The sequence below is a fragment of the Arachis duranensis genome, chromosome 3 (genome assembly GCF_000817695.3).
Source record: "Arachis duranensis cultivar V14167 chromosome 3, aradu.V14167.gnm2.J7QH, whole genome shotgun sequence".
Taxonomy (NCBI): domain Eukaryota; kingdom Viridiplantae; phylum Streptophyta; class Magnoliopsida; order Fabales; family Fabaceae; genus Arachis; species Arachis duranensis.
This window is the reverse complement of record NC_029774.3, coordinates 6,299,555-6,320,518: the sequence shown is the minus strand read 5'-3', so window position 1 is coordinate 6,320,518 and position 20,964 is coordinate 6,299,555. Positions and strand designations below refer to the sequence as shown.

The window sequence follows — 20,964 nt, the reverse complement described above, 5'->3', positions numbered from 1 at the left end:
AAATTGTAGAGTGAACACTCCATAGTATAGGAGATATCACAACACTTGACTCTTCAAAGGTTTAATTTTCAGATGATCCTCCAACAAAGATTTTATAATTGTCTTTATATAAAAATATATATTTTTTTACCCTTTAATCATAGATTATAGAATTGAGTAAAGTATTATTTTTGTCTCTAATGTTTGGGGTAAATCGACACAGTGTTTCTAACGTTTAAATCGTCTTATTTGTATTTCTAACGTTTGTAAAAGTGATTCAACGTTATCATGTTGTCAATTACACATCATGAACGCTTTAGTTTGAGTTTTAAAAATCTTTTCTTGAAGTTAGAATACAAATATCTGGGATAGAATCAATGATCCACTCCGAAAAATAGTTCATCAAAAGTTGAAACTAATTCTTACAACATTTACATAATTCACTTTTCTAGGGACATAATTGAATCTAAATACAAATAGTGGGTATAATATTAAAATCAAACACATTCAAGTGAGACTTAATCGAGAATGAATACATTCAAGTGAGAATAATTGAAAAATATAATCTAATTTGTTAGTATAATTGATATTAGGATAACATTGAATCATTTTTATAAACGTTAAGGATACAAATAGAACGATTTAAACGTTAGGGACACAAGTAGAATTTACCCTAAACGTTAGGGACAAAAATAATACTTTACTTTTATATAGAATTAAATTTTGATATGTTATGAAAATATTGACTATATTTAAAATGTAGCTAAATAAACAAATCATATTTTTTAAAACAAAACATCCTTACGAAAAATATTTTTGGTATTTTTATTTGAGTAGTACCTAATTTTTATATATTCTTTAAAAGTTGCATGCTATAATGGCTATTATTGCTAGGATTTATAATAGTTCTACAATTTTGATAATATTTAAAACATATCCTTAAAATTAAGATAATGTTCTTTTAAGAATATTTTTTTAAGTATTATCAAATTAACATAGCCACGCTATAATTGACTCCCCTTTTAAAGATACAATTATGTTACCTGTATATTAAAATTAACTACTAATATAAAATATATGTTAAAATATAAATATATATTAAAAATAAATTAAATTACATATGTAATTTATACATAAATATATCAATAATTAATTTTAGTAACTGATTTTAGTATACAAATAGCATTTTTGTTAAAATTATGACACTACTTTTTCCTTTGGAAACATCAGTACAAGTATGACAAATTAAACATGTGTAATGTAAGTTAACTGCAAAACAAATATGTGTAGTTTATCCTAAATTATATGCTCCTCCTTAAAGCTAAAAATTCCACCAAATTATTCTGACCTATCTTATTTGATTGTATTGGCTTGTTACCATCACTCTTGTTTCTTCCTTCTTATTCCACATAGTGATGATTTGTTTTGTTACTGAATTTTAATTTATTTTATGCCGTGACTCTACAGTGTTAAATATAATATCTAGTTTTGGTTAGTTTATATGACAGATCCCATGTATATGTCCCATCCATATGGCAAGTTATGGTATTATTAATAGACGTGTAGTCACAGGAGATAATGCCCTACATGAATTTGCCTAAATTGTCCTTATTATCTACGTACCCACAAGTTGTTCAACCCTACGAATAATTATATAGTATATTAACTACAAAGTTTTGAATCAAATTAAATCAAACAAAATGTTTTTGGTAGTGAAAAAGATAATTATATATATATGCATGTTGGTGGAACGAATAGCAACGCCTTATGTGAGGATTCTGTCTGATGCAGAAAACAAAACAGTATGAGTGCCACGTTATTAAGTACGTGAACCCAACGCACTTTCTTTTCCTCATTTCTGTCACTTAATGCAAATAAGGTTCCTCGCTCTTTCTTTAGATTTTGCATGAGTGATGATGCAGTTTCGGAACATGTGAACATGGACCCTACTACGTCCATGAAATTGTATAAAAAAGACAAATCATAAATGTGCAATTTTATTTATAAACAAGTGATTATTCTAAAGTATATTGTTCATCTTTTTCCAAGCTATATGCATCATATTACATTATTACTTGCTTCAGATCAGATTTTAATTCTCTAGTTATTAAATATTCTATTGTGCTTATGAATAGTGTCTATGAATTGGCGTCTAAATTTTGACTAACTTATTTTTTTGTAGTAGGTGAAAATATGAAGTTGATATCTGAGAGCCGTTAGATAAAAGTTTAGTCAAATCAGTCGAGTGCACCTGAGTTTCCACTTTTGTAGTAAGTTTTGATTTTTTAAAAATAATTTATTTTTATATTTTTAAATTAAATATTAATTTTTAATATTTTTAGTATAAAATATATATTAAAATATAAAATATATATTAAAAATAAATTTAACAATAATATATTTATACACAAATATAATTTTTTATGTATATATAATAATATTTTTTATTTCATCCTATATGAGGTCATAATATGTCAAGATATGATGAGAAAAAGTTTCATCAATTTAATATAAAACAAGTATTTGTGAAAAAAATGTGTGTCGACTAATAATGTATATAGACAAAATATTTTTTATTTTTATTGGATTAAACTAGCCTTATCCTAACTTAATTATTCTCGAGTTTTTACTTTTGTTCCTTAATTTATGATCCTTTTGCTTTGATTCAAAGTAACTTCACTAACTTGTTTTGACATATTTGAATTAATTGGAAGCAGCGTCGGTGCCAAATTTTTTGTCCAATAAATCGGTCGGCAAAGGGAAAATAGTGCGTATGAAATATCAATGAACTACTTTAAAAATTTTGATGGCTGAAAATTTGCCTCCAAAATATGCTACAACTACAAATTAATTAATTAATTAATTAAAGCTGTAATCACGGGTTTCTCTGTATCAACCATTAAAGCAACTTGCAATAATCAAAAGCTTGCTTCAGTACTTGACTACTAGCAATTTGCCTTATATTTTAAGTAATCTGTCAACTTACCCACACACAGCACAATAATTATTATTTTATAATAATCATTATTTCTTAATGACGTATAATTTTAATGGATTCACGTGTACGTATTATTATTACTCAAGTTTACTCCAGACAGCAAGAATAGTGTAACTTCCTTTTTATAAATCGGAACCACTTATATAGTAGTTAATATAAATTAGGAGTGTTTACGGGGGAAATCGGGTTTGATATGATCTAGATTCGGTTTAAAATATATATGATTTAGATTCGGTTTGATATGATCTAGATTCGGTTCAAAATATATATCGGATTTATTTATTAGACTCGAATTTAATTTTAGACTCGATGAAACCTACACACTTTTGAGTTACAATTATACTGGGTAAAAATCGGGTGAAAATTGGGCCGTTAACATTACCTTCTTATAAGTTAGCATGTAAAAATATCCAAATTTTCAAGACTCTAACTATTATTTGATATGGTAAAATTTACTTAGAAAAATATAACAAGAATCAACCATTTCCTAAAATTAAAACATAACCACAATCAATACTAATATTGTCTAATAAGACTAAATATTTAAATCAATACAAATAACACAATATTATGCATTAGTCTAAAGTCTTATGCATTTTAAACATAAAGCATTAACTTATAGTCTTATAATGACTAATAACACAAAATATTAAGGTTTACGATATTTATATTTCATATAAAAAAATCCATCATCCATCACTAATAACACAAAATATTAATTGTGTATGATGACCGGGCCATCAGACCGAGTTCGACTGACCGAGCTATGGTCCGGACCCGACCCAAAATAATGACCGAGTCTATTTTTGAGATTCTTACCCGACCGTAAATCCGATAAAATCACACCAAATTAACCCCTAAAAAATTCGAAATTAAGCCATATCTTCAAGTCGGATCGAGCCAGGAACACTCCTAGTATAAACTTTGAGAGTTAAATTATAATAAACTAAAATTACTTTCAGTTTTAGGGATTACTCAATGAATCATCACACTGAAATGAACAAGCATAGGCAATCATTTCGAAGATCTGTCAAAATTGTGTGCATGCAATAATGTAAAGTTGTTTGTATTTGCAATGCGAATCCAAAATAGATAGTTTAGGAAGGTTTTTAAGTGTTTTGTGCCGACAATTTTAGCTATTGATTTTTATTTTATATATAAACAGTTAAAATTATTAAAAGCATTTAATTTCGATGCATCTAATTATATAACACCATATCATTAATAAAAAATAATTGTTTTTCACATTAATTACATAAATAATCATTCAAAAAAATGACAGATATGATTGTGTTAATTATGTAAAAAATTGTATAATATCAATATATTAAAATTAAACTCTTATTAAAATACTAATGCTTTTGGAAAATTTGAAAAATTTCTTACCATTTAACTTTAGTGTCATAGTGTATTCTTTTAAAATTGTCCTTTATTCAATCTTAAAAAAAAGAAAAAAAATAAGTAACTTCCATTCTATAATAACAATGAAAGTGAATATAAAAATTAAATAATATATTATTAAATTTAAAAACTGATCAAAGGCTAAATTTGAAAAACAAGTAGTATTATTCCGATATCTTTTATACGAGAAATGCTTAAAGGAACATATTGTTGGCTGTTTTTTATTTATTGTATTTATGATACAAATTTTAATTAATGTACTGTATTGACTTACCGAAAGAAATGAATTGAAATCACTTATCAATAGATAGTGTGAAAATTTTGATTATATTAATATCTGATTATTATGTTAAAAGGATATGTAAAACACATATAAATAAATCAATTTAATGGTGCTAAGAGTTTCCAAAGATGATTATTCACTAAACAACAAAGTCATCAATATATATTGGTACTACGTCATAATATAGACTCATCCATGTTCTTCATTTCATGTAATTAAAATGCTCAGAGAATCACACTGCTAGTAGGCAGAAATTTAATTAGTTCAGACTGAATAATACTGTCCCACCAACAAATTTGTAACAATCCAAGTATATGCCAACCATTATTTGATAATAATAATTATTAAAAGATAGTAGTACTATATATATGATATCCCAGTACTATATAGCAGCCCACAGTTTTCCTGTTGTATTTATTCTCTAACATCAAAATCTTATAACAGAAGTGCAAGATTCTTGGTTCCAAATGAATAATAAAGTTGGGGGGAGTTTTATACTCCTGCTGTATTCTTAGTTACCCATTTTTAGGAAGGGAAATATAATTAATGTTACCGTACCTAGTTGCCACTTAAAATCTTTAGATTTTGATTATGGGTATTATGCACAATTATTTTGTTCATAACAACGGTTTTTGTATAATTATTGTCATGAAATTATATAGTAGTTGAATTCACATCTTAATAGTAATTTATAGTTTTAATATATCCGCTAACAAAAAATTATTATGTACTTTATGTTTTGAAATATCAAGATCCGTTATGTTCTGATTGAAAAAGAGGAAAGTTAGATTAATATGTGAAAATTTTCATTATCTATATTGGTCATTGTTGAAGATAACATTCTTTTAAATATTTAATCATATAAATAAATTGTTGAGAAGTAATTTGATCAACATTTACTGACTTACTTGAAGAATTGATTTTTGGTTGTATTGATAATTTAATTAGTGAATTCGTTACTTAAAATGTTGCAATTTATCAAGAAAAACATAGTGTTGCTTTTTGCAAATATATTTCTTTTTTTTTCATGATTTCTTTTTCTCTTGAAATAATTACAATACAAGCCTTGTAGGCCCAAATAGGCCAACCAAACATGTTTTTCTTCTAGTTTTCTTTTAATCAACATACCACGAAAGTTGGCTTAAATCCACCATCTCTAAAACTATAAAGGCTGCCCCTACCTGGCTCTCAATGCAAAAGAAAGAGGAGCCCAATAAAATTGGAATATAGCCCAAAATAAGTCACATACTAACATCAAAAAACTTAGCCAAATATAAAAAATAAGGAAAAATTTAGGCAAATATAGAAAATATCAATGAATAGCTGAGTTGTAATTTGAAAATATAAGTAAATATAGAGAGCATCAATTTGTATATAATTTAGAAGAATTTCTATTGTTTTGTTTATAATTAATCTTAATGTTTTAAGAAAGTTTTGCTGCTGTATAAGAATATCAGTTTACTTGTATATATGTGTGGTTTATAAAATGAAGAAAGTAGATTGGACAGTGCAGTCCATGATCGTATCTTGGATCTTAAATACAATCAAACCAAGCCTGCGATCGACTGTGACATATGTAAAAACCACACATGAATTGTGGGAAGACATCAAAGAACGGTTTTCTGTGGTGAATGGCCTGTGGATCTAACAATAAAGGATAATTTGTCAAGATGCAAGTAGGAGGATATGAACATGACAATCTATTTTGAAAAATTAAAAGTTCTATGGGATGAACTAGCAAATTGTGAACAAATGTTTGCAAGTGCGGAATTAGGAGTGAACTTGAGAAACGAAAAGAGGAAGAGAAGGTTCATCATCTGCTGATGGGACTGGATGATACAAGCTATGACATGGTAAGGTCAAATATTTGGGCAGCAGATCCCTTACCCTTATTGAGCCATGTCTACACGATGCTAATCCAGGAGGAGAGAGTGAGAACAATCACAAAGTCAACAAAAGAATGAGAGATGGTTGTGGGTCTTGTAATACAAATAGGAAGTAAGGCGGGATGACGTGGATACTATGGAAAAAAGTCGGTGACTTGCTCAAAATGTGAAAAGAATTACTATGATGTGAAAGAATGCTTTTAAATTGCGGGATATCCAGAATGGTGGGGCAACCGATCCAAATATAAAGGAAAGAGCAATGGCAAAAGTTCATGGCGTCAAAGGGCTCAAAACTGTGGAGATCAAGCACGGGCAAATGTGATGTATGTTAGTAGAAGTCAGGCCAATGATGTAGACGCGTATAAACTTGAGAAAGTAGGTTTAACTAATGAACAACCGAAAGTGATACTAGATAGGATTGGCAAGCAAAAACCTGATGATTATGAGAAAATGACCGGTAAGAGAATGTTTAATTTGTGGATCATTGATAGTGATGCATCCAACCACATGACTAGAACCTTAAAAAATTTATGGGAAAGAAAAATTATACGCGAGTGCCTAGTGGGGTTATCTGATGGTGAACAGGTGGTAGCATGCAAGCCAAGAATAGTGATTCTTGACGGAGGGCGTGGGTTGAAAAATATTCTTTATGTGCCCAAATTAAAATGCAATATGATCTCAATCTCTCAATTAATAGATGAGAAAAATTATGTCGTGAATTTCACTCACAAAGTTTGTGTTATGTAAGACCACACTTTTAGGATGCTGATTGGAGTAGATGAACGAAAAGATGGGTTTTATTAGTATCATGACACACATAAGACTCAAGCTTGTCACATCAAAAGAATCAATTCGATATTTGGCATAAGATATTAGGACATCCAACTTTTAAAATTGTGCAAATGCTTCCTGTTTTAAATGAGAAATATACAAGTAACGAGGTGAACAAAATTTGTGAAATTTGTGAAAAATCCAAGCAAACAAAAAACAAATTTCCTTTGAGTAAGTATCATGCATCAAATATTTTTTATTTAATTCATTGTGATTTTTGGAGACTTTATAGAACCCCTTCTTCATGTAGAGCATCATATTTCTTAATTATTGTGGATGATTGTTCACGTACGGTCTAGATATATTTGTTAAAAGAAAAGACAGAAGTTTCAGTTACTTTGAAAAAAAATCTTAGTTGATCGACAGTGCAACAAGCCTGTTTAAAATAATATTTTCTTCAATAAGGAATTGTTCACCAAATTTCTTGCATTGGCACCCCACAACAAAATGGAAGAGTAGAACGTAAATATCGGTATATCCTGAATATTGCCCAATCTTTACGTTTTTAATCCCATCTTCCTACTCAATTTTGGGGAGAATGTGCATTGATGGCCGGGTACTTAATTAATTGAATTCCATCAAAAATATTGTTGGGAAAAACTCTCTACGAAGTATTTCATGGAAAAGCTCCAAGCTATGTGATGCGGGAGCAAGTAGAGTTAGTAGGTTATTTATATTAGTTAATTATAATAAGGAAATACAAGTCTCATATTGTTTAGAATAGTGAACTTTGTGTTATGTATTAGTCCCACATCGTCTAAGTTATGAAGGCTTTTCCTTCTCCCACTAGTATAAAAAACTCATGTACATTTTATTTATGAAAAAGAGTTGAAGTTAATTTGAATATGAAATAAACAATGTGCTTATTTTTCTCTAGGCTCTTTGAGAGTAAGAGGTGCATCCTTGACTTGGCCAACCAAAGTGGTTTTATGGCTATTTTCACCATAGTGGGATTGCTAATCTCGCTAAGATTGGTGAATCTAAACTATGTCACCATAGTGGGGTTGTTAACCTTGCCAAAATTGGTGACCCAAGGGACGTCTCAGCGTCACTATGAGCATTTGAAAATCTTTGGCTCCCTCTGCTACGTTCACAATCAAAACTGACAAAGTCGAAGTCGAAAATCTGTTTGTTGGGTATCCATTTGGACAAAAAGGATGGAACTTGTTTGACTTGGAAAACAAATTATTTTTTGTGTCATGTGATGTTCGTTTTGTTAAGCATATATTTTCCTTCAAACAATCCCAAACTAACGCTCCTAGAACAGCACTTACGCGGGCCCCTATGATTGAAGAAATATTTGAAGACATTTTTCATAGGCCACAGTTTCAATACCTGTGCCCCAATCATATAACCAAAATGAATGCATGGGAGAGTCTCACACAATCGCAGACTCTACCAACAACAGGGGGTCATGCACTCGAGGATGAAACTGGCGACCATGCTGCCACTGCCTTGGACCCAAGACTAGATAACTCAGATGACTCAGCGCCATTTGCTGAACCACCATCCGTGGATGCCCCCTCCACTGATTTGCCACCAACAGTGGAAGCTTCATTCGGTTGCGGCCACCGTGTGAAAGCGTCCTCTATTCGTCTTCGCAATTTCGTGACCGCTACCACAATCCAAATGAGCCCAACCCTCCAGTCTTCCTCTCCATCAAAATCCTCAGGTGTCTCCAATCCTATACAAAATTTTGTCAATTGCAATTCTTTTTTACCACAACACCATGTTTTCCTTGCTGCTCCCCAAACAGAATAGGAGCCTCTATTTTTCTCTCAAGCAGTGAGAGATGAGAAACGGCGAGAAGCTATGTCTCACAAAATTCATGCTCTTGAGACCAATAATACGTGGATGCTCACTACTCTCCCTCTAGGAAAGAAGGCACTTGGTTGTAGTGGATATAAAAAATAAAATACAATGCTAATGGGACAATCGAACGGTTCAAAGCAAGACTAGTCATTTTGAAAAATAATCAGGTGGAAGGATTGGATTACAATGAAACTTTCTCTCGCTTGAGAAAATCGTCACCATTCGAACGACTCTTACAGTAGCAGCAGCAGCTTAGAACTAAAAACTACACTAGATGGATGTCCACAATGCTTTTCTACATGAAGACCTTGATATTGTTGTTTATATGAAGCTTCCTCCTAGTTTTTAAGTGTCTCAACAAGGTGTCGTCTATAAACTCCAAAAATATTAGTATGGGCTAAAGCAAGCTCCTCATTGTTGGTTTGCGAAACTGTCTCCTACTCTTATTCGATATGGTTTTCATCAATCTCAAAAGGATTATTCCCTATTTAGTCTTTGTCGCTCTGGTGTATAACTGGTTGTGCTAGTGTATGTTGCATGAAATAATGGTGCTGCAATTCATATTTTTAAACAATATTTTCACCAGTTCTTTCACATGAAAAATCTCGACTGGCTAAAGTATTTCTTGGGGGTTGAGGTTACTTGGTCTCTCATTCACATTTTCTTGTGTCAGAGAAAATATGCTTTAGACATCATCACTGAAGCGGGGATGTTAGGTGCTAAGCCGGCCACTACACCGTGTGATGAAAATCATCGGTTGGCATAAGCTACTGGTCCTATAATTTCTGATCCTAGTACCTATCACCGAATTGTTGGAAGGTTGATTTATTTATGTTTTACTAGACTTGGTTTAGCTTAAAATGTGAATATTTTGTCTTAATTTATGCAAACTTCTCGCATAGAACACTAGTAAGCTGCTTCGAGAGTTGTTCGTTATTTAAAGAGCCATCCTGGCCAAGGTATTCTGCTCCCACGGAACAATGATTTATACTTGTATGGATGGTGTGATTCCGATTGGGCGAGTTATTTTCTAACTCGCAAGTCTCTCACAGGGTGGTTTGTTCAACTTGGCAACTCTCCCATTTCATGAAAAACTCAGAAACAACAGATAATCTATGCCTCTTCTGCTGAAGCCTGAAGCTGAGTATCGTTCAATAGCTATGGTGACCTGCGAACTGAAGTGGATTAAGGATATTCTTTCTGATTTATTCGTACCTTATCCTGCCCCCATTCGCCTGTATTGTGATAGTCAAGCAACCCTGCACATCGCTAAAAATTTAGTCTTTCACGAACGCATGAAATACATTGAGGTCTACTGCCACCTTATTCGAGATGAAATTGTGCAGTAACGTCTTCTTCCATCATATGTCCCAACACAAATTTACAACAGTCTTGGTCAAGTTGGGTATTCATGACTTACATGCTCCAACTTGAGGGAAAAAAATAACGGAAAGCTTACCAAATATAGAAAATATCAATTAATAACTGAGTTATAATTTGAAAATATAAATAAATATAGATAGTATCAATTTGTATATAATTTAGGAAGATTTCTATTGTTTAGTTTATAATTAGTCTCTATATTTTAGAAAAATTTTGATGTTGTATGAGAATATCAGTTGTATATATGTGTGGTTTATGAAATGAAGAAAGTAGATTGGACAAAACAATTTCTATTACATACACAATGCAAGTCTATGTCTAAAGAAATTATAAATACTTAACTATATGTCTAAAAAAATTATAAATACTTAACTAACTTTGGTTGTTCGAGTAATTAGCTCACTTGTTTACTTAAATAAGTATTTGGATATTCAAATTTTACTTTGTACATGTAACAATGCATTAACTAAACTCTCGTATAGAGCTCATGTCCTAAATGGGTATACACTCAAATTCACATATATTGACTCACTACACCAACTTTGTATCGACCTCAAATACAACATCTTAAAAATTAGCGAAAATTTCACTCTCCTCTGTTGAGAGATACTAAAGTGACACTCTCCTCCTCTCTATTTGTAAAATATACACTCCCTTCCCTTATAACTTTAAAAAAATCTCCTCTTTAATCTATTTTAAATTTGTTGTATTAACTAATGTTAACTTTATCCATTTTTTGAGAAAAAATAAATTATTTTTTACAAAAATATCTTTTAATAAAAATTTTATTTTTTTGTGATTAAATTTTATTTACTAAAATACGCTTTAATAAATTTTTTTCTATCAATTAAATTGCATTTTTACTAAAATATTGTCTTAAAAAATTTTTAATGATTAAATTATTTTTTTCTAAGATATCATTCAATAATTTTTTAGTTATTAAATTGTGATTTTACCAAAATTTTCGTTAACAATTATTTTATACTTTACTATTAATTTTTTGATATCAATGTATATTATTTTAATATTAAATTAAAAAAATCTTACCTCTATTAATATATATAATAATTAATATTAATAAATAATTTATTTCATAGAACTATTAAAAATTATTAACAGCTTTATCAAAACTTAAAAATAAATCGAAATAGACAAATCCTAAATTTAAAATATTAACATCTCATTCCTTCACATCTTTACAAAATAAGTTCTTTAATAATTAAAAAATAATTGAAGAATATTTTAGGAAAAAATAATTTAATTATTAATTTTTTTAAAAAATATTTTAAAAAAATACAATTTAATTAATAAAAAATAATTTGTTAAAGGTATTTTGATAAATAAAATTTGATCACAAAAAATAAATTTTTTATTAAAGACTATTTTTGTAAAAATAATTTTTTTAAATAGATAAAGTTAATGTTAGTTAACACAAAAAATTAAAATAGATTAAAGAGAAGATTTTTTTAAATTATAAGAGAAAAAATGTATTTTTTACAAATAAAAAAATAAAGTATTATTTTAACATTTCTCAAAAAAAAATTTTTAAATTATTTTAATTTGTCACTTCAATTAAAGTCTCAAACTAAAAAGATATACTTTAAAAATTAAATTTTATAGCATGTTTGACAAGAAAGGAGAGTTGGGGGTGGTTTGTTTGGTTCAAAGTATTTTTTTTATGATTTTTTAATTTCTACGTTAATTTATGAAAAATTATGTTTCATTTTGTCTTTTTAACTCATATCAAATCTATACTATTGCATATCTTAGATAATTTTCTAAACCTATGTTAATTAATAGGCAAAGGCTCACGCGTGGTTGTATTTTTGTAAAATTAATAATTGAAAATTATTAAATAATAATTTAGTTAAATTTATTAAATTATTTAATAATATTTAAATATTAATTTTATATAAAAGTAATTGTATGCAATATACATATTTTCTTCTAATTAATATATTTTTCTTCTCATATTTTAGTATAATATTCATTTTTTTTTCTCATTATACTAAAATAAAACATAAACATACCAACAAGAACACCAAAATTCTTAATAATATTTAAAAAGTTATATAAATAGACCAAATTAACTTTATATAAAATGATAAATTTTAATGAATATTATTAATAATTTAATTTTGATATAAAATATAAAAAATGTTGTACATACATTCAATTATATATTAATAATAATTATTATATTTCAAATATCTACGTGAATAATTGTCTAAAAAAATGGCGTAATTAAATAATTTGGTAAAAGATTTTATATTAACAATATATCATCGAAATTAAATTCTTAATACTAACGAATCCTGCTACGGAGTTAATGGATTATTTATACAATAAACTATTGAGTTACAAAATGAACATCATTCATATTATCTAGAATAACCATCTAAGTACTAGGAATAATAAACATATTCCCAAAAGTTTAAACTGATTTTGAGATGAAAAAAAGGTAACACTGATAGTTATATCTCTAATACTTCTTAAACCTCAATTGTACATATTGTACAAATATTCTATTGGCTCGTACGTTTTCAATACTATATTATCTTATTTTCTTCTTCAAATTATATTATATTACAATTATTTAAAGATCACGAAGACGACCAAAACATTACAAACGAGATGAAAATTTTAAGAAAATCAACAAAAAGGAAATACAAATAAGATAGATGTCATGTAAAAAAAAAATCTAAAGGATAAATAAAAGCCTAATCTAGTACTAGGTTATTTATTGTCGTAGGAATCCAACAATGTTGTTAAACATAGTTTCATTACGCAACAGAGTTGTGTCCCTTCTAAACGCACACCAAACCTTGCGACAATCGAAGCAGATTCAATCCATCATCCTCACTTCTTCTCTCTCACAAGACACAATCTTCCTCTGCAACCTCTTTCATCTCCAATGTCAAAATTCCCATCTTGCCCTTCCCTTCAACACCATCCTCCATGCTCCCACCACTCGCCTCCTCAACAAAATGATCGCAACCTTCTCCCACCTCCCTCAAACCACCTTTCTCTGCTACTCCTCATTGCGATCAAACGGCGTCGTTCCGGACAAACACACCTTCCCTTTGCTCCTCAAGGTTTTCTCTAGCCCCAATATTTTTCGTCAAGACCCATCTATGCTTTTTGCTCAAGTTATCAAATTTGGCTTCAACCTTGATCAATTCGTTTGTAACGGTCTTGTTTCGGCGTTTGCGAATTCTGGGTTTCTTGAGAGTGCACGCAAGGTGTTTGATGAAAGTTCCAGTAGGGACGTTGTTGCTTGGACTGCGTTAATCAATGGGTATGTGAAGAATCAGTGTCCTCGGGAGGCACTAGAGTGTTTTATGAAGATGAGATCTTTGGGGATTGGAGTTGATGGGGTCACTGTTGTTGCCATTCTTCGTGCTGCGTCGTTGGCAGGTAATGCTTCGTTTGGAAAATGGGTTCATGGATTCTATGTTGTAGCAGGGAGAGTGTGTTTAGATGCTCATGTTTGCAGCGCCCTTGTGGATATGTATTTCAAGTGCGATCTTTGTGGTGATGCATGCAAAGTATTTGATGAATATCCTTATAGAAATGTAGTATCTTGGACTGTGCTTATAGCTGGTTATGTGCATTGTAACAGGTTCAAAGACGCGATTCGAGTATTTTGGGACAAGGTTTGGGATGATATTGTGCCTAATGAATTCACGCTAACGAGTGTTCTTAGTGCTTGTGCTCACATAGGAGCATTGGATCACGGAAAGTTGGTTCATCAGTACATAGAGAGTAGTACTAAGGCAAATTTGAATTCAGCAATTGGGACGGCATTGGTGGATATGTATGCAAAATGTGGATGCATAGATGAGGCTTTGAGGATATTCGAAAAGTTGCAAGTTAAGAATGTCTTCACTTGGACAGCAATGATTAATGGGATGGCTGTTAACGGGGAAGCCTCAAAAGCGTTGGAGCTCTTCTCGCACATGTTGACGAGTGGCATTCATCCTAATGAAGTTACCTTCATTGGTGTCCTTGCTGCATGTTCTCATGGCGGTTTTGTAGAGGAAGGGAAAAAGTTATTCGAGTTGATGATCAAAGTGTATCATTTGAAGCCGAAAATGGACCATTATGGTTGCATGGTTGATCTGCTTGGTCGCGCAGGGTACTTAGAAGATGCAAAGCACATAATTGATAACATGCCAATGAAGCCTGGTCCTGGTGTTTTGGGAGCTTTATTTGGTGCCTGCATGATCCACAAGGATTATGAGATGGGTGAAATTATCGGTAAGTCTTTGATAAATTTGCAGCCGAACCATAGTGGAAGATATGCACTTCTGGCAAACTTGTATTCAATGTGTCAAAACTGGGAAGGAGCTGCACTTATGAGGAAGCTCATGAAAGGAACAAAGGTAGAGAAAACTCCAGGGTGCAGTTGGATAGAAGTGAATGGTTTGATTCATGAGTTTAAAGCGTTTGATCATTCACATAATGAATCATCTGATGTATATTCGATGTTGGATAAATTAGTGTTGCAACTGAAACTAGTTCGAGTGTGTGAAGATTTTAGCCTACTTGAATCTTAAAGACATGGTTGGTTAGAGCAACGGATTTTTTTTTTGGGCCGTGCTAGGTAAAAATGGGAGAAGTGGCTAGTGTTGGTTTAAATGTAAAGCAAAACCAAAGAAAAAGTGTTGACTGCGTAATATTTCTAATTGTTTTCTCATAATCTGCTCGTGCTTGAGTCTTTCGTATAAAAAAATCAGTTGAAGGATAGTTATCAAATTCGAACCAGAAACGATCGATTCAATCGAAAAATCAATGAGTTAGATCTTAAATTGGTTCGATCTAAAACCAGGACCGTTTTAAGTTAAGAACTTGAAGAATAGGTCAAATTTAGTAAATATCGACCCAACCGGAGCATTCGGGTCGCGTATGCGGGTGAAAAAAAACAAAATTTTATATAATTATTTAATTATACTGGATTAACCAATTTAGTTAGTAATTTAACAAATGAATCAGTAACTAATAATTTATATTCAGATCGGGTCGGTTTTGATAATTATGAGTTGAAGAAAAGATATTACAATATGGGATTATATGATCTCCAACGCATATAGTTGTTTTGACTTTTGAACAAAAATGATTTATGATTGAGTTAAATATTTGATTAAACTGATATATAATTTGATGATAGTTTCAACAACAATCCTTAATATGAAAGGTGGAATGAGAAGTTTTAACCAATGAAACACAGTTAATGGCCAAATTACAAACCACACTTAGTTAAATATTGTCAGTGTGATAGACTTAGTGCATGTTTGGACGTCATTATTTTGTTAAAAAAAGATTTTTTTTTAATTTTTTAACGTGTTTGGCAAATTTCTAATAGTAAAAATAAAAGCACTAGTAAAATAAAAAAATATCTTTTTTAAGAAGCTGTAATTTACATCTTTTTTTAAAAGATCTTTTTTCCTTAAAAAAAAGATATTTTTTATATAATAAATAAATAAAAAAGTACTTTTATATTGTTTATACCTAAACATAATTAGTAGATAAAAAGATTTTTTACATAAGATATTCAAACATAAAATTACTTTTACTTCTCTATAATATCTTTTAAAAAAAATAATTCAAAAAAAGATCTTTTCTTAAAAATTCACCCAAACAATTCCTTATATTTGATTTATTTTCAGAAGATAGGATTAGAAAACGGAAGTATCACTATTACAAAGATAGCTGTGATATGAGGCAATCAATGCTTTTTCATAAATTAGTTAAATAATTCAAGTGCGCTGTCATTTTTGGTTTGTTAAATTAAGCGCTAAGCTTTTAGCTTTAATGTCATTATTATGTCAACTATCTCTACCCGTTATAAAATAGAGATTTTCTTATTAGGCTAAGGCCAAGAGGAGATGCGTATCACATAACCAATGAAAATGACGGATTTAACTCGGTATAAGTATATACACATTGTATCAGAAAATGTAATCATACCTACAATGAGTAGTAGTGAAAGCTTAGTTCGTGTATTCATCATACGGGTTGAAAAAGAAAAATGCAATCATATACCACGAGAAATGGTAGTTACACTTATATAATTAGTCATTATTATCTATTTAGAGAACATTTTTCTTTTTGTTCGTTGATTTATATACTAATATTATAGTATAGTATAATTAAAATTTATAACTATAACTATAACACACATTTTTTTTCATAATAAAATCATTAAATATAAAAAAACAATTAAATTTATTACAGCTCTTGAGATAACCGAAGGATATTTATAAATTTGATTAATTAATATTATTAATATTATTAATATTAATAAACGGTTATTAACTGTTTTGTACCATTTGGTTGAAGGGACACAACTTTTTAAGAATTGTGTATGTTCAAAACATTGTGTTTATTGGCTAAAGGGACACAACTCTTTAAGAGTTGTATATGTTCAAAACATTGTATCTATTAGCAATAGAAATGACACAACCATTTATATACGTAACTAATCATAATTGCTACGTGCAATATGTATAAATAAGTCCTTGTCCACTATTTCAGATATGGAGTACTAAGCGTATAATTTACACTACTATTAAGAGATTTTCTTTGTTCAAGAGAGTTGAGAATTTCTTACTATTGATAATTAAGAAATTCTTAGGTTTCATTGTATCTTGGGAGAGTATTGTCATCAACCCTATAGCAACTAAGTGTGGGGACAAAAATCTCTCTAAAGAAAGCGATCTAATCGTGCCTTGAAACCACTACACAAATATAAGATTTTGTCATCTTACCATCTTCATATACCCAATAATTTTAGAGAGATATTTCTTGAAGATGGCACAAGATCAAAACACTACGTACAAGTTCATGAATAAAGAGTTTGACAAATTAGATCGCTTTGATGGAACGAACTTCAACCGTTGGAAAGACAAGATGATGTTTCTTCTTTCAGTTCTCAATCTTGCATATGTGATTGACCCAAATACTACACCAATTGCCGATGCCGCTGAAAATTCCACACCGGAAGAGAAAGAAAATATTGTTCAATTGAAAAAGAAACGTGATAAAGATACTTTTGCATGTCGAGGTCATATTCTCAATACTTTATCCGACCGACTCTATGATCTCTACATGTCAATTCAATCACCATTAGAGATTTGGAAATCTTTGGAAGAAAAGTACAATACCGAATGATAAGGAACAGATAAGTTTATTATGATGAAATATTTTGAATTTATTATGAATGATACTATGCCTGTCATGGATCAAATTTATGAATTACAAATCCTTGTAAGTAGACTTCGTGATCTACAAGTGGTGATCCCTGAATCATTACAAGTTGGAGCAATTATTTCAAAATTGCCTTCATCTTGGAATGATTATAGGAAAAAACTTTTACATCTTGGTGAGAACTTCACAATTGAAAAATTACTAAGGCATATATGTATAGAGGAGGAAACTCGAAAACGTGATGCTGTGTATCTTTCTCAAAGTTCTAAAGTGAATCATATTGGTGAAAACAACACCAATAAGAAGAAAAGAAAGTTCTCTAAAGATTCAAAGCAAGGTAAGAAGAGACAAAGAGAGTGTTATCATTGTCACAAGAAAGGACACTATATCAAAGAATGTAGACTTCTGAAAAGGGAAGCACCAAAGACCAACTTAGTGGAAGAGAAGGATCTAATTGCTATGGTTGTAGAAAAAGTACAAAACATGCATATTGGCATGGTTACAGAAGTCAACATAGCAACACAAGGAAAATCACTTGAGTGCTACTGTTCACGTTTGCAATGATCGCAACTAATTCAAAACATATGAAGAAGTGAACAATAGAGAAGTCTTGATGGGCAATGACAACTCAGCCAAAGTTTGTGGTCAAGAAAGTGTGGAATTAAATTTTACATTTGGAAAGAAATTAAGTTTAATAAATGTACTTCATCTTCCAGATTTGAGAAAAAATTTAGTTTCTGTTAGTCTCTTGTATAAGAAAGGATTCAAAGTTGTTATGGAATCCGATAAAGTGATCTTATTTATTAGAATTGATTCATAGTGATATTTGTGAGCTAAATGGCAATATTACTAGAGGAGGAAAAAGATACTTTATAACCTTCGTTGATGATTGTTTTAGATTTACTTATGTGTATTTGCTTAGAAATAAAGATGAAGCTTTTGAAATGTTTAAGAAATATAAAATGGAAGTAGAAAATATGCATGATAAGAAAATAAAAGTTTTTCGTAGTGATCGAGGTGGAGAATATTTTTCTAATGAATTTGATCACTTTTGTGAATTACATGGTATTGTGCATGAATCTTCCGCTCCATATACTCCGCAACAAAATGGTTTGGCGGAAAGAAAGAACCGTACCTTAGTGGATATGGTTAATTCAATGTTACTAAATGCAAAATTGCCTTATAATTTGTGGGGTGAAGCATTATTGACATCATGTCATATCCATAATAGGATACCATCAAGACATAGAAATGTTTCTCCTTATGAAATTTGGAAAGGAAGGAAACCTAATTTAAATTATCTTAAAGTGTGGGGGTGTTTAGCCTTTTATCGAGTTCCTGATCAAAAGAGAACCAAATTGGGGCCAAGAGCCATAAAAGGCACTTTTATAGGATATGCTCAAAATTCTAAAGCATATAGAATATTAGACTTAGTGTCTAATGTAGTTGTTGAATAAAGAGAAGTAGAATTTATTGAAAATAAATTTATTAATGATTCAACTTCTAATTCAGAGTATCCCTAAAATGATACTAATATTTCACAAGAAATAAATAATCAAAATAATAAACGTCTAAGCGACAAAGAGTTTATTGAACCAAGAAAGAGATTGAGAGTAAGAAAAGAAAAGGACTTGGGTCCATATTTTATTTCTTCTCAGGCTATCACCTTTTTGGTAGAAGGAACTAGGAATTCTGTAACAAACAAGATTCCCATTGTTATGAACATATAGGGTGATCCTCAAACATTCAAAGAGGCTATGACTTCAAGGGATTCTGCTTTTTGGAAAGAAGCAATAAATGATGAAATGGACTCAATATTATCTAACAATACTTGGGTCTTGGTTGATTTGCCTCCTCAAAGCCTATAGGATGTAAGTGGGTATTTAGAAAAAAGTATAATACTGATAGTTCATTACAAACCTTTAAAGCAAGGTTAGTGGCCAAGGGGTTTAGACAACAAGAAGGTCTAGACTATTTTGATATCTACGCACCTGTGGCAAGAATGACTTCTATTAGGGCTCTTATAGCATTAGCATCCATACATAAGCTTCATATACATCAAATGGATGTTAAAATGGCTTTTCTAAATGGAGATCTTAATGAAGAAATTTATATGGAGCAACTAGAAGGCTATGTGCTACCCGAAAATGAAAAGAAAGTTTGCAAATTAATTGAGTCTTTGTATGGACTAAAACAAGCGCCTAAACAATGGCATGAGAAGTTTGATTCAGTGGTGTTATCAAATGGCCTCTCACATAATAGTGCGGATAAATGTATTTACTCAAAATTTACTAAAGATTATGGAGTAATTATTTGTTTATATGTTGATGATATGTTAATCATCGGAACAATTTTATAAGGAATTTGTATAACAAAGGAGTATCTAACTTCTAAATTCAAGATGAAGGATTTGAATGATGTTGATACAATATTAGGCATAAAGGTACATAAGAATGAAGTTGGCTTTACTTTAAGTCAGTCTCATTATATTAAAAAGGTATTGGAAAAGTTTGATCATCTCACAATTAAAGAATCCAATACGCCGTATGATCCTAATCTTAAATTAGAAGGAAACATGGGAAGATCTATAGCACAATTAGAATATGCTAGTGCTATAGGAAGTTTAATGTATGCGATGCATTGTACTAGACCTGATATAGCATTTGCTGTGTGCAAATTATCAAGGTTTACAGGAAAGCCTAGCAATTAACATTGGAAAGCTATGACAAGAGTACTTGGTTATCTCAAGAAAACCATAAACTTGGGATTACATTATAGTGATTATCCCGCAGTTTTAGAAGGTTATTCCGACGCAAGTTGGATTACAAATCTTAGTGATAACAAATCCACTTCAAGATGGATTTTCACCATAGGTGGTGGAGCACTAAGTTGGGCCTCAAAGAAACAAACATGTATTACACATTCTACTATGGAGACTGAGTTTGTAGCTTTATCAGCCGTAGGTAAAGAAGCGGAATGGTTAAGAAATTTGTTATATGATATAAAGTTGTGGCCACAGCAGACGACAGCCATTTCAATCTTCTGTGATAGTGAATCAACCATGTCTCGAGCATATAATAAGGTTTATAATGGAAAGTCTAGACATACAAGTTTGAGACATGAATTTGTGAGGCAACTAATAGATGATGGTGTAATTACCATCACTTATGTAAGATCTCAAG

The 20,964-nt window shown here is 30.5% G+C and overlaps 1 protein-coding gene across 1 annotated transcript; it reads left to right on the top strand.

Annotated features, from left to right (window-relative positions):
* The first annotated feature begins 13,335 nt into the window (after positions 1-13,335).
* On the top strand, positions 13,336-15,243 carry LOC107477239 (pentatricopeptide repeat-containing protein At1g50270). The gene has a single exon (XM_016097221.3). The coding sequence runs from the start codon at positions 13,336-13,338 to the stop codon at positions 15,130-15,132; it is 1,797 nt and encodes a 598-aa protein (XP_015952707.2). The 3' UTR covers positions 15,133-15,243.
* Positions 15,244-20,964: the final 5,721 nt, after the last annotated feature.

Coding starts and splice junctions, on each gene's coding strand:
- LOC107477239 (XM_016097221.3), top strand. CDS start 13,336: ATGTTGTTAAACATAGTTTCATTACGCAACAGAGTTGTGTCCCTTCTA.